Source organism: Cricetulus griseus, chromosome 7 (genome assembly GCF_003668045.3).
Source record: "Cricetulus griseus strain 17A/GY chromosome 7, alternate assembly CriGri-PICRH-1.0, whole genome shotgun sequence".
NCBI classification, from domain to species: Eukaryota; Metazoa; Chordata; class Mammalia; order Rodentia; family Cricetidae; genus Cricetulus; species Cricetulus griseus.
In genome coordinates this window covers 108,972,648-108,986,989 of record NC_048600.1, presented here as the reverse complement: position 1 = coordinate 108,986,989, position 14,342 = coordinate 108,972,648, and the positions used below count along the sequence as shown (strand labels likewise).

The 14,342-nt window shown below is 52.2% G+C and overlaps 1 protein-coding gene across 3 annotated transcripts; it reads right to left on the bottom strand.

Annotated features, from left to right (window-relative positions):
* Positions 1-2: 2 nt before the first annotated feature.
* Positions 3-8,001, bottom strand: Phospho1 (phosphoethanolamine/phosphocholine phosphatase 1). 3 transcript variants are annotated; one of them, XM_027424249.2, is made up of 3 exons: positions 7,783-8,001; positions 3,509-3,621; positions 3-1,661 (listed from the first exon to the last, which is right to left on the bottom strand). In XM_027424249.2, the coding sequence occupies exon 3, from the start codon at positions 1,652-1,654 to the stop codon at positions 788-790; it is 867 nt and encodes a 288-aa protein (XP_027280050.1). In that variant the 5' UTR covers positions 1,655-1,661; positions 3,509-3,621; positions 7,783-8,001; the 3' UTR covers positions 3-787. The 3 variants fall into 3 exon arrangements, with proteins under 3 accessions (XP_027280050.1, XP_027280052.1, XP_027280051.1); XM_027424251.2 differs by having other exon boundaries at positions 3-1,543; positions 7,838-8,000; XM_027424250.2 differs by having other exon boundaries at positions 3-1,543; positions 7,783-7,999.
* Between the last annotated feature and the right edge of the window lie 6,341 nt (positions 8,002-14,342).

Genomic DNA, 14,342 nt, shown 5'->3' with positions numbered 1-14,342 from the left:
ACTTTGTCCCCCTTCACCTCCTTTATAGCTCTGAAACACTAGAGGGGGGAGGGGCTTGGGTTTCCCTGGCTCTGCTTTAAAACATGGCTTTCTGTTCCATAAGGGCGAAGGGGGATGCGGAGGACGACTTTGGTGAAGTCCCTGGTCTCTAGACGCAGTAGATGAGGTTGGAGTGAGAGGATTTGTCACACTCTCCGAGGTCATTGGTTGGTTCTACCTCGTTCCACCAGTAGGAGGTGGCTGCTCTCTCTGGCTTTTTCTTCCTTTGCTGGTCTCTGGCGTGGGCGGGGGAAGGAAGCAAGGCGCCGCCAGCGCAGCACTAGTGTAGGATTGCGGTGGCTGAAGCAAGATCAAAGATGCCCAGGAGCTGTCTTCCGAGAGCATCACAGGTCTGCGCGAGGTGCTGGTATGCGGACTGGGGGATCCTGAGTCCGTTCGAGAGAAGCCCGCGGAGGGGAGGTTACGCAGCAGCTAAAGTATCGGGAGATGTCTCCTCCCAACTGCCAGGAGCCCCTTCCCCTCAGTTCAAGGGACACTGCCTGCCTTCCAAGGGGTGCTCACCACTCCCTGGAGGGGAGGCAGCCGAGCTGCGATAACTGCATAGATTAGGGACGGCGCTTAACCTCCGCTCCCAGCCCACAAAGCGGACAAAATTCCAGAAATGCCCAGAGGAGCGTAGCAAAGCGAAGGGGAAGAAGGAAGAAAACCAGGTGGTCTTAAGCAATTCCCAATCCTGCCCTGTCTCCGCCGCCGGCTCTCCCCGAGTTCCCCTGGCAGGTGATGGTCTTCAATACATCTTCAGCACCTGTTGCAGGTGTTGGCGCACCTCGGCGGCCGTTTCCCAGGGCACCACGTGAGCGCGGAAGGAGCTGGGCTCAGCCTTCTGTGCCTCCTGGATGAGGCGGTGCATGGGGTAGCCGCGCCTTGGGAAGGCCACGTCCCCGCTTGCCAGCAGCCCCAAGGGGCAGAAGTCATTTGCACCGTCTCCCACGTAGAATAGGCGCTCGAAGTGCACGCCGTCGCGGGCCCGCTCACGCAGGTATTCACTGAGCACCTTGTGCTTGCACATGTTGGCGGGGCAGCGCGAGCAGCTGTGCGTGTGGAAGGGCCGCAGCGTCAGCAGTCCTCGAGCGTCGGGCCCGGCCGGGTTGCTGAAGATGCGGCGGAATAAGCCGTGGTGGCCAGCGGCACGCAGGGCACTCTCCACTCCGAAGGTGTTGGCATCCGAAATGAGGATAACCTCGAAGCAGCCCTGTTTGGCTACGAACTGCAGCAAATCACCCATGCCCGGCGACAGGGGGATGGTCTCGTAGACAGCGCGCAGGTCTCTCGGCCGTACACCCTGCTCACCCAGGTACTTGAAGACGCGTTGCATGTATTCATTGTAGTAGCCCTCGCGGTAGGTGGCACGCAGGCTCTCAGGTAGTTGCTGGCCGGGCGCAGCGCGCACGATCGAGTCGTCGCTGTTTTCGTCCACGATGGTCTCGTCGAAGTCGAAGGTCAGGAGGAAGCGAGGTGCGCCGGGCGCAGCCATCCTCACGTCCTGGGAGCAGGGGGAAGAGGAGCAGGAGGAGGGGACAAGCGAGAGGCGGCGCGGCGGGAGCCGGCCGGGGAGAGTCTGGTTAGCAGGCCACAGCCAGGATCGCTGGCACATCCAAGACCTGAGGAGGACCCAAGACTGGTTAAGCTGGAGATGGAACCAGATGGCCCACACCCCGCCGTCCCTTGCCTGGCTCCCAGTTAATCATGCGGAGTTGACACAAGGGGGCCACACTATTCTTGAAGCCAAAGGCTTCCTTGGCTTCCGTTTCTGGGGTCCCTGGGACTTAGCAAAGGTCAGCTTAGGAAAAGGACGAGTGACTTGTCAGGGGTCACTCCTTGAGGTTCCTTAACTGGGTTGGAGACTTCTGGTGGCCTGTGTGGTGGGTGAAGACAATAGTGGGCAAACCTCACACCCGCTGCTCTAACCCAGCAGAGCGGAAGAAAGATTCATGGATCAAAGGCTAATGGAGCATCTAGGCTCCAGGAAAAGCCATTGGCATCACCAAGGCAGGTAGGCAACGTGTGTCAGGTCTTTCCCCGGCCTGGATGTCAGCTTGGAAAACAGGTTCCGGATCCTCTTACATCCTGGCCAGAGAACTAGATTTTAGCCCTCGAAATTACCACCAGGTAGGAATGCAGACCACACAAGACCCAGGGAGGCTCTTTGGCCGCTGCTTCCAGCCAGATGGCTCTGGGCAGGGGGCTAGGGATAAGACATAGCTCCTCCAGGGAGTTATAGGGCCCTGTGCTGCTGCTCATTGCTAATCACTTGCCAATTCCCTGGGAAGAAGTGGTCAGCGGGTAGGATTTCTGCCAGAGTCCGTAGCAAGCAGGCGGCAGGAGAAGCAATGGGGCTTAGGGAGATGGGAGCCCCCATCACCAGGCCACAGCATACCTGGGAGACAGGTAGGGGAAAGGAAAGAGAGCAGCAGTGGCTAAACAGGCAGCAGGAGGAAGGGGCAGGCAGCTAGCAGGAGCCCGACATGGGGGAGGGGGTGTTTAGGAAGTCAGGCAGGGGTGGGGGTGGGAGGGTAGAGTAGACTACTGGAATACTGTGGGAGCTCTGGGTAGCAGGACTTTGGGCAAAGTCCTGGGAGAGGATGGGGATACAATGGGAGTATTGGGGCACGAAGAAAGGCAAGCACATGGACACAGCAGGAGCCCCCATCTACATGTCCCTGCCAACTTTGTTTGCCAGCCGCTGTATATAAGGGGCAGAGTCCTGGAATATCCACCTTCTCTCTCTGCACACACTTCCTATCCCAGCTCTCCCACACGGAACCTGCTTTCTCCTCACACAACCACAACCGCTTCTTTCTTCCTTTTTTATTTTTCGGAGACAGGATTTCTCTGTGTAGCTTTGGAGCCTGTCCTGGAACTCACTCTGTAGACCAGGCTGGCCTTGAACTCAGATTTGCCTGCCTCTGCCTCCCCAGTGCTGAGATTAAAGGAGTGACCCACCAACGCCCGGCTCACTTCTTTTTAAAGAAAGGGTTTAATGTAGCTCAGGCTGACCTTAAACTTGCTGTGTAGCTGAGGATGAAAACTTGAACTCCCGATCCTTCTGTTTTCACCACCCCAGTGCTGAGATAACAGCATTCCACCAATTGACCTACAACCCAAGCCCTCACCCACCACTACTCCTGGGGTATTGATGACTTTGTAAAACAGGGACAGCTGAAGCCATTTCAGAGTTGGGATTGGAACATGGCTCCCTGGCTCCCTAAGAGAACTGTCCCTTCCACTTTATCCCACGGGTAGTCACCTGGGGTTTACCATCGGCCTGTGGGAGTTTCAGTGGCATGGGATCTCTATGGCTGAGGGTGTAAGGCACCAGGATCCACACCAGAGAAATTTCCAGGGATTGAGGGCAAATCTAAAAGGGACTGGAGAGAGCTCCTCCTATCTCAGGGTGGAAAAGTTGGGGCTTGAGGCCTCAATCTGAAGGTCCCCCCACCCCGCTTACCCTAGACAGGCACCGTAGGCCAACAGCTGGAAAACACCCGCTCATTGTCAGTGTATTATCCTGAGCGTCTACTTCCGGAGACTTTGCTGGTCTCAAACTGTTATCCACAGCTCCTGAAAAACAAAAACCCACAGAAATTCATACCTGCTCATTTGAGGTGTGTTGGTGCACATATTTAATCTCAGCAGTTGGGAGGGCGGCAGAAGCAAGTGGCCAGCCTGGTCTGCATAACGGGTTCCAGCAGCCAGGGATATGTAGAGGGACTCTGGCTCAAAAACAAAGTGCTTTTTCCTCACACAAAGTTCCTACTGGCTTCCCTTTCACCATTCATGCCCACCTGACTCTACTCCAGCAAGTACACAGGCCTCTCCCAGGTTCTCAGCAGGGAGCAAACTCTTAAAAGTACACTTAGGCCAGGCGGTGGTGGAGTACACCTTTAATCCCAGCACTTTAATCCCAAGGAGGCAGAGGCAGACGGATCTCTATGAGACCAGCCTGGTCTACCAGTTCCAGGACAGTCTCCAAACCCTGTCTCGACCCCCCCCCCAAAAAAAAAGTACACTTAGGCTCCTTGGTGTTAACATCACTGGCCAGGTCCCAGGCGTACCAAAGGGCACTCCTGCAAGATAGGTCACCAGATAGGCTAAGGGACTTGCTCAAAAGCCACTCACTCAAAGTAGCTGAGACTTCAAAACCAGATCTCAGAGGTTGGTCCAAGGCCTCTCTCTCCAGTGTGACCTTTGCTCACACATGAGTAGGGCAAATCATAGTTTACCAATCACCTTTATTCCCAATCTCACTCATGGTTCATCAGACCCAAGAAGGCAGAGAACAGAGAGATTAACTCACTTCCTAGAGGCTGTATTGTTCAAGCAGTGCAGCACTTGGTTCATGAATGCTTCACCACTGTCTAGAGGCTGAGAGCCCTGGGCTCTACATGAGATATGAGACTTACCTCCAGCATTACCTTGTTCAGGGGTCTCACCAACAGGGCAGGCTGAAATCTCTACTAGAGTTTAGGTGACCGATTGGGGCCTTCATCAATGAAGCTACATAGAATACCATCTACAGCTTCTGGTGCCTCCCTACTCCCCTATTTCTCCACCCCCAGGTTGAGAGACCAGAGGTCAGCCCCTTAAATTTAGAAAGATACAGCTTGGAATTGGAAAGGTACCAAAGAGATAGCAAAGATTTAGCTGGCTTCTGCCCTCTAGTGGTGACAATGGGTAGCACGGAAAATTCTGACTTTTGTCAAGGTGACGCTCGCTCCCTGACCATCCCAGGGCAGAGGAGAGACAACCGCCTCCCGAATAAACTAGGGTATGACCAGGGGGACACGGGGTCTGGTCCAGTCTCTGTGACACTTCATACTGGCTGCTTCCTTATGGCAAAGCTTTTTCAGCAGAGATGGGAAGTAATGTTTAGTGCCACCCCCCCCCCCAAACTTACAGCTAGTAAGTGGAAGGAAAGGAAATTAAAGCTCACTAGCAAAAAGTGGCAGTGTCCTGGGAAACTCAACATTGTTGAGATAGTGAGAGAGAAGGGGATGAGGGACAGGGGATAGCATGCAAGGGATGTTAAGGGAACGGTCATAGCTGATACAACCTTTGTCCCAGGACAAGAGTTAGAGGAGAAAGGTTAGGGGTGCCACACCCATTGTAAAAAGCAATCTTCAAGAGGGATAGCTTCAGGCAGACAGAGAAGCAAGAGACACGTACAAGGGGTACAAGTGGGTCACCAAAAGCTACATAGAGCAACTTTCTTTTCTCTCATTCTGTTTCTTCCCTCCTTTCCTCCTTCCTTCCCTCCCTCTCAACCAGGATTGATTGATCACTGGGCTTTTCAGGTGTTATACAGCATGCCCTTAATCCAATGTTTTTGTTTTGTGTTTTTAACTTGGAGACAGGGTCGCCCAACATGGACTTGAACTCAGCCTCCTGAGCACAGGGATTCCAGGCATGTAACAAATACCCTGCCCTGTTAAGATAAATTTTCATCTCCTAGTGGGAGAGAAAGGCCAACTATTTGCCTGTCTTCCTTTTAAAAAATACTGATCTTATGCTCAAAACCTCGTAGCCGGGCGGTGGTGGCACACGCCTTTAGTCCTAGCACTAGGGAGGCAAAGGCAGGTGGATCTCTGTGAGTTCAAGATCAGCCTGGTCTACAAGAGCTAGTTCCAGAACAGCCTCCAAAGCCAGAGAGAAACCCTGTCTCAAAAAACCAAACCAACCAAACAAAAAACACCTTTATGTGTCACAGTAGACACAATTATGTTTTTACCTAATGTTTATGGAAATCTTCATTTTTGTTTGAGACAGGATCTCACTACCTAACCCTGGCTGGCCTGCAACTCTCTATGTAGACCAGGCTGGCCTCGAAGTCAGATCTGCCTGCCTCTGCCTCCCAAGTGCTGGGATTAGAGTCCAGGGCTGCCACTCCTGGTAATCGTATTTTTAATATGCAGAACAGAAAGCCAGGCATCCTGGGTTCCTTCCCAGAAGCTAAGACAGCCCTCACTGTGGCACCCCATCCTGGCCCCACAGCAGGGGAAGCATATCCCTAATTATTATTTGGCTTCATAGCATTTGAAAAGGCCAATGGCAGTTGCCTGGCCTGATGATGCGGAAGAATCTGAGCTCAAGACCAGCCTGAACTGCACATAAAGTTCCTAATTCAAAACAACCACACAAAAAAAGTCACTCACATGCCGGGGGTTGGTGGCACACGCCTTTATCCCAGCACTTGGGAGGGGGATCTCTGTGAGTTCCAGGCCAGCCTGGTCTACAAGAGCTAGTTCCAAGAGTAGCCTCCAAAGCCACAGAGAAACCCTGCCTCGGACCTCCCACCCCCCCAAAAAAAAAAATCCTGTGTGGCCACCAGAGTCTGCTGTGGAAAAGGGGACAGGATCTGAGATTCTTCAGCATGCTAGAGCAGGGAGGAGGCAGATTTTCTGGGATGGAAGGAAGTTCTTTTCTAGTCCCACGTAAGATCAACTTTTGTGGTCCTGATCCCATTGATCACAGGCTTGCAGCCTGCTCCCTCCCTGCATTGGCACAAATTCTCAAGTGAAATCTGTGAGAATGTGGGGTAAGGATCTGTTTGTGTGTTTGGGATCTGTATTGGCTTATAAACTCTAAGCTTGAAATTCTAATGGGGGAAGAGAGTAGAAGAGCCCATAGGAAAGTTTGGGGAGTTTTCCACAAGAAACATGGAGGGTGAGGACTTCAGAAATACCACAGTAACAAGCCCTCTCTGCTCCAAGTATGCCAGTCACTCAAAATCAGATTTGACAATTAAGCTGGGATTCTGCTTAATTGTCTGGGCGTTGGTGGCACACGCCTTTAATCCCAGCACTCGGGAGGCAGAGGCAGGCAGATCTCTGTGAGTTCCAGGCCAGCCTGGTCTCCAGAGCAAGTGCCAGGATCGGCTCCGAAGCTACACAGAGAAACCCCGTCTCGAAAAACAAAAAGAAAAGAAAAAACAAAAAAAACAAAGCTGTGATTCTTGCCCCTAACACTCCCAACTTAATGAATCCCTTTCTTGTTCATTAACCCTTAATTGGGGGACGGGAGAGAAGAGGCCCAGAGAGGTCTGCTAATATCATGTGCATCACACAGCTTCACAAACAGGTAGAACTCAGGGGCCTTGTGGAGAAACTATCTGAACCTCCCTCCCCGCCAGCAAAAGAGACTATAATGTTCCCTGTCCTAGCTAGCTAGGGAGTAATGATCTATGCCCTAGTGCCAGTGAGGAATCTGGGACTAGGCGTCGCCTCTGGGATCCCCTGCCTGGGTAGACAAGCAGAGGTTGATCTTCACTGGGTAGGGGCAGGGAGATGGCAGCTGCCGGTGGGGTAGCAAGAGAGATATTTTTAGAGGTGACTGGAAAGCAGGCACTCTGGCACACCCCCAGCTGGCGGGCACTTCGCTCTGATGCGGGCGGGGGGTGCGCAGCTCCGGGGAGAAGGGAGGACTTGTGGGTGGCGGAGAGCTATGATAGTCCCCGGAGATGAAGGGACACTGGGCACCATGAACCTGAGAAAGAAGGGGGCTCAGTTCGCTGCCCCAGGGATTACCCCACCACCAAGCGCATGAAACACCCTCAAACTCCACACGGCCCCCACCCCAACATTGAGATCGCGTTCCTCCCGAAGCCCAAGACTCATGCGGGGCAGCGGCGGTGGCGCTGTCTGTCCCGGTTGAGTTTGGAGTAAAAGTAGTGGGAAGGGGGCTAGTTAAGGGCTTTAAGGGCAGGATGGAGCAAGGGGTGCTTACGGGAATTGGGGGGACGCGGTCTTATCCACCCCCGGATTTCTGAGCTCCGGCTCACCCGTCCCTCCAGTCCCAATGGACCGTGGATGATGTGCTTCTCTTCCGTCCCTTCCACCTGCTCCCCATCCCCGGGGCCGCCGCCGCGTCCCCTTTAAATGCCGGGGAGCCAGAGCCCTAGCCGCGGCGGGCGCTGCGGCAGCCGCAGCACCCCGGCCCACCGCAGTCCCCGCACGTCATAAGCGTCCGGCCAATCACCGCGGCGCCGGCGCACATCAAAGGGGCGGGCTCCCCGCGGGCCACGCCTCCCGGCTGTCCCCGCGGCAGCGCGAACGGCGGAGGGACTGGGCGGGCTGGACCGGTGGAGCGTGGCGCGTCCCGTCCGAGGAGCGTGGGCGCGGGGCACCCTCTGCGTGCGCGTGGCACGTGCGTGAGTCGCTGGCACATTCCCCGCCTCCTGCCGGGCTCGGCGTGGGGAGTCTCCACGCGGCCCCTCCACAGCCCTCCAGTCCGCCTGGTCGCGGAGCTCCGCCGGACAGCTTGGTGACCGGAACCGCAGAGCAGCGCGCGGCCGGCGTGCGCCGAGCTCGGGGTCTTCTGCCCTTCCGGGAGGAGCCACGGCGTCCCGCCACGGCGTCCTCGGAACCCTGTCCCCGGATTACCCGGTACTCGTGCCTGCCGGCAGAGGGGTTCTCCCATCCAGCACCGCATAAACACGGAGTTGGAGAGCCAACTCGGTGCCGAGCATCGCGGTGCAGATAAAACCCTCGCTTTCTCCTAAGTCCCGAGAATGCGTTCCTGGCCCCTTTCGGCTATCCGGAGCTTTCCCATCCTTCCCAGCCCTTAGATTGTGATCAAGAGAGAAGAGGTAAAACCTGGATTTCCTGAGCTCGTGCTGTGAAACCCAGCACTTGACCCAGGAGAACGATTTGTCCCAAGAGTTCAAACACAAACACCAACTCATTTCAGCCACGGAACAGGATTTATGGGTAAGATAAGAAGTAGATGCACTCAGACCTGGGTCTACCCAGCTAGCCTTTCCTAAATCTTATTCCGGTCCTGCTCTGCAGCAAAGCCAGTCCACAAATTTCGGTGAGGTCTGTGCAGGACAGGGGAAGGGGATGGTACCTAAATATCAGCGCTTCGTGCTTCCAAAAACATTAGGCAGAAAAGTTGACAACCTACCTGATGGACCATCCGGTCCTTCAAGCCCTTTGTCCCTGCTCCCTAAACCGCCAGCACCCCCTTCACCTCCATCCCTGAGAGAACTAACAGGCACCACTGTATTCCTTACCCTGCCAGTTTCCTTGTTTGACTTTTTTTTTTTTTTTTACGTTAACCATAGAGTTTATTCCAGGTGGGGGAGGGGGAGAGCGAGAGAGATGAGAGAGACAGGAAAATAAGAGACCCTTGGCTTAATTTTGAGTCTTGATCTCTTGTAGCTTGTGCTGACCTCACCTATCCTAGGCCTGGCCCTAAACTCCTAGTCCTACCTTCACTTCCCTTTTGGTGGATTGAAGACCTGAGTCACGCCAGACCGCCAGACCGTGGTGGGTCACGACTTTAATCCCAGCACTAGGCAGATAGAGGCAGGCGGATCTCTGTGAGTTCGAGACCAGCCTGGTCTACAAGAGCTAGTTCCAGGACAGCCTCCTCCAAAGCCACAGAGAAACCCTGTCTCGGAGGAAAAAAAAAAAAAAAAAGAAAGAAAAGAAAAAAGATCTGAGTCCCAACACCCTGCAATCCTTCCTCTTGCAGAGGCAGTTTCATCCCCACACCCTGCCCAAAAACAGCTCTCAGCGTTTTTTGTATTTGTTCTCTGCACGACAATGCCCTACCCTTTGAGCCTTTGAGAAAGTTCCTTGTGGCCCAGGTTAGTCTGGAACTTGCTCTGTAGTCCAGAATGACCTTCAACTCCTGCTCTGCCTCCCCATCCCGGGTGCTGGGATTTAAAGACATGTGCCTCTATTCCCTTTTTTATACAAGTCCCATGTATACTCACAGAGCAGTGGGTAGATGTCGGAAAGCTCTGAATGTGTGGACCTTTGATCCAACCCAAGATGGTGCCCTTCGAGTCTATGAAGAAATGAAGTAACTAAGCTTGCTCAGGGCCATCCAGTTGAGAGATGTCAACGCTGGGCTTCCAAGCTGCCTTATTTATCCAAGACCTCATACTGTGCCTCCCACCCTTCCACTCCTTTAAGTAAATTGAGGGGCGTGGTTTCTTTTGTTTTTGTTTATGTTTTTTTCCTAGATAAGCAGGGTTTCTCTGTGTAGCTCTGGCTCTCTTGGAACTAATTCTGTAGATCAGGCTGGATTAGAACTCAGAGATCCTCCCACCTCTGCCTCTCGAGTGCTGGTGTTAAAGGTGTGTCCCGCCACTGCCTGATTCGTGTTTGTCTTATTTAGCACCGTGACCCAGATCCTAGGATACAGACTAGACACTGACACCCTGTAGGCCTTAGATGTTTGTTGTTGTTGGGTGCTGTGGCACACACCTTTCATCCCAGCACTCAGGAGGCAGAGGCAGGCGGATCTCTGTGAGTTCTAGGCCAACCTGGACTGCAGAACGAGTTCCAGGACAGCCAGAGCTACACAGAGAAACCCTGTCTTGGAAAAAAAAAAAAAAATCCTGATCCTCTGGTGCAATTTCAGCCTCATTTCCAATTTCAGTGATAAGGTCAGGGATTGCTGGAAGGCGTCTTTTCTCCACTAGTGATCTCAATATTTTACTGCCCAATTCTGCCTTCTACCCCCAGTAATGGGGGATGCCAGAGCTCACCTTTGCCGCCTGCAAAGTTCCTCTGTGAAATAAGTGTAATATGCCGGGCATTGGTGGCACACACCTTTAATCCCAGCACTCCAGAGGCAGAGGCAGGCAGATCTCTGTGAGTTCAAGGCCAGCCTGGTCTCCAGAGGGAGTGCCAGGATAGGCTCCAAAGCTACACAGAGAAACCCTGTCTCAAAAAACCAAAAAAAAAAAAAAAAAAAAAAAAAAGAAAAGAAAGAAGTGTAATAGTGGGGTTTTTTTGGAGGGGGGTTGCTAGGGAACCACCCTACCACTGACTTTTAGTCTGTGTGTATGTGCATCGGCAAGCAGGTACTCATGGAGGCCAGGAACCTCAGATCCCCTGGAGCTGGAGATACAGGCAATGAGCTGCCCTATAAGGGTGCTGGAAACTGAACACTGGTTCTCTGCTAGAGCAGTATGAGCTCTCTTAGCTGCTGAGCTACCTCTCAGCCCAAGCATGGAAAACGTCTATTCCCCCCTGCCAAAACCTTCAGGACACTCCTCGTCTGTCTTTCAACTTTCTGTACTTTCCCTCTCAAGGGTCAGAGTGTGAACCAAATATGATCAGCCTGTGTCTAAAAATGGGGGCAGACATGGCAGGAGAGAGCCACAGTCCAGGCACTGTCAGCACAGGGTGGAAGTTCTTGCTCCGTATCAGTTTCACTTTAGGATTTGGGTCACCTGACCTGGCAGAGAGCTAGTTGGGGTGGAGAGTCATCTGAGGTGACAGAGTTTGCTCAAGTCTCTGGTGACCTTTGACTCAGGTGGCTAGAGTTGAGCTTTCCAACTGGTCCTCGGGGGAGAGGCTGAGTCACCTGCGTAAGATTCTAATAATAAAGTCAAGAAGCCAGGACTTTAAGGTCACAACCTGCTCTTCAGGTGGCCTTGCAGTAGGAAGGAATGGGTCGTTCAGTTCACATGGGAGAGGAGGACCACTAATCTTTCCAGGGACCATCTGTGTGTTAGTCATTTAGTATTTCTAGTTATACCGAGGCAGAAACGAAGGGACATTAAGAAAGTAACTGCCTTGCCCTGGGAGCTCCGAGTGGCAGTGTAGGTGATCAGATGTGGCTCTGTACTCGTGGTGAAGCCAAGGAGGAAAAAGATGGGGCCCTGAGTGACCTGGGGCCAGGTGATAGTGGGCTTAGGGGAGAGATGTGACTATTCAGGCATTTCGGCTGGATAGCACCTGGAGTTGTCACCAGGATTTCATGTAGTTTAGGCTAGCCTGAAAGTTACTATGTAGCTGAATATGATCTCGATCTCCCTGCTTCTACCTCCAGAGTGCTACGATTGCTGGAATGGCCTGCCACACCTGGTTATACAGTACTGGGGGAGTAGGATTGCTGGAGTGGCCTGGTTATATAGTGCTGGGGGGTGGAGCCTAGGGCTTTGTGTATGCTTAGTAACCCCTCTTCCAACTGAACCTCCTCCCTAGCCCCGCCCCCATTTTAATGATTTATTTACCTTTAGATGCATTGGTGTTTTGCCTATACATGTATTCTTTGGAACTGGAGTTATAGACAGTTGTGAGCTGCATATGTGTTCTGGGAATTGAACCAGGGTCCTCTGGGAGAACAGTCAGTGCTCTTAACCACCGAGCCATCTCTAGAGAGACATCACCAACTGCATTCTTTTTTTTTTTTTAAATAAAGATTTTATTTCACCAACTGCATTCTTTTTTTTAAATAAAGATTTTATTTATTTATTATGTATACAACATTCTGCTTCCATGTATATCTGGAACATTCTGCTTCCATGTATATCTGCACACCAGAAGAGGGCACCAGATCTTATAAGATGGTTGTGAGCCACCATGTGGTTGCTGGGAATTGAACTCAGGACCTCTGGAAGAGCAGTCAGTGCTCTTAACCTCTGAGCCATCTCTCCAGCCCACCAACTGCATTCTTAATCAGAAGCAAGTGCCCTGTTCCAGTACCCAAACCAAACCAAACAAACAAACAAAAAGTGGTGGCCCTGGGGCTAGGAAGATGAAGGGAGGTTTGTTTATATTCTTGTTTTCTGTCTGTCTCCCTCTCCCTCTGTTTGTGTGTAGGCCAAGCCAGACTTCAACTCACTGGTCAGCTGAGGCTGACCTGGAACTCTCGATCCTTCCTCCTTTATGTACCCATGCCTCATGCTGGGACAACAGCACTGTATGTGGCAGAAGGCTCATGTTCTTGAATGAAGCACTTTCTTTTCTGAACACACTTGGACCTATTAGTTTTGTTGCTTGCTTGCTTGCTTGCTTGCTTGCTTGTTTTTTTGAGACAGTTTCTCTGTGTAGCCCTGGCTGTCTTGGGAAACTCTGTAGACCAGGCTGACCTCAGATTCAGAGATCCCCCTGCCTCTGCCTCCCTGGTGATGGGATTAAAGACGTGCACTACCACAACACACTTTAGTTTTTTTGTTTTGTTTTGTTTTGTTTTAACATAAGGTCTTAACTACAGAGCCCTGGCTGCCTGGAACTCACTGTGTAGATGAGGCAGGCCTGGAACTCCTAGAGATAAGCCTGTCTCTGCCTCCAGAGTGCCAGATTAAAGGCACTGTGTACTGCCTTGCCCTTGCCTGGCTCCTATTATTAGGTTGAACATTGTGAGATTAAACATCCCTTAAGTTCTGGCTTCTAGAACAGCCTAACTAGGAATGAGGACATCTGCTTTTGAACTTGTGTGACATCAGGCATGTAGCTCCCTTTGGACCTTGTTTTCTTCCCAACTGGGGAGGATTATCAAGATCTTGCAGGTTTGAAGGGCTGGCTGTTAACTAATAGAGACCAGATAGTGAGTCTTAAGGGTTCCTCCTTTAGCTGTCTGGAGACTAGACAGTTCCCTGGAACCTTCGGATTCCAGCCAGGTCCAGAGGGCATGGGTAAGAGCAGAGCATGGATGGGTGGGGTACCCTCCTGGGCACAGGCACCAGCCTGCCTAGTCACCTGGGTCCACAGCCCCAGGAGGGCACAGAAAAGAACATTTTTGAAATATTCTGGCCTGAGTCCCTGGGCTCACCCAAACATGCAGGAGCCTGTCTGCTGCCCCATGGCACTTGGGGCATTCCTGTAAGTCTGCCCCCTACCTCTGGCCCCATGGAGAAGATTCAGTCGGTTTTCATGATTGTGGCTTGTGCAGGCCTCTACACTGTGTGGTTCTAACAAAACTTGGTGAACCTGTCTGATTTTGAATTGCCCTTCTGTGGATCCAAATAGGCTGTCCCACGCCCACTGGTCCACAGAGGAATTGGGCAACAGCATAGTACAGGTCAGGGCTCTGATCTTCAAAACCAGATCCTTCAGAAGCTGGGAACAGTGTGTGTTCTTCTGCTATCGGTGCATCACAACCATGCTGAGCTCATTTGTTTGTGATCTGATTTTTTTTTTTTTAACAAAAACTCAGGGGGGTGGAGATATGCCTCAGTGGTTAGCAGTTCAGGGCACTGGCTGTTCTTTCAGAGGACCTGGGTTCGATTCCCAGCACCCACATAACGGCTCATGGTCATCTGTCACTCCAAGCTTTGGTCTTCACAGGCACCAGACATGCCATGGTGCACAGACATACATGTAGGCAAAACCTCCATACTAATAAAAATAAAAATAGACAAATATTTATTGTGTGGGGCACTGCGGAATGGATATTCAATAGGATGTAGACACTGTCCTAGGGCAGCTTACAGTCTGGAGGAGACTGGGCAAGAAAAGGGGCCTTTCAAAAGAGTGTCAGGGAAAGCCAGGCCAGTGTCACAGGCTTGTAAGGCTGAAGCAGGCTGATGGAAAGTTCAA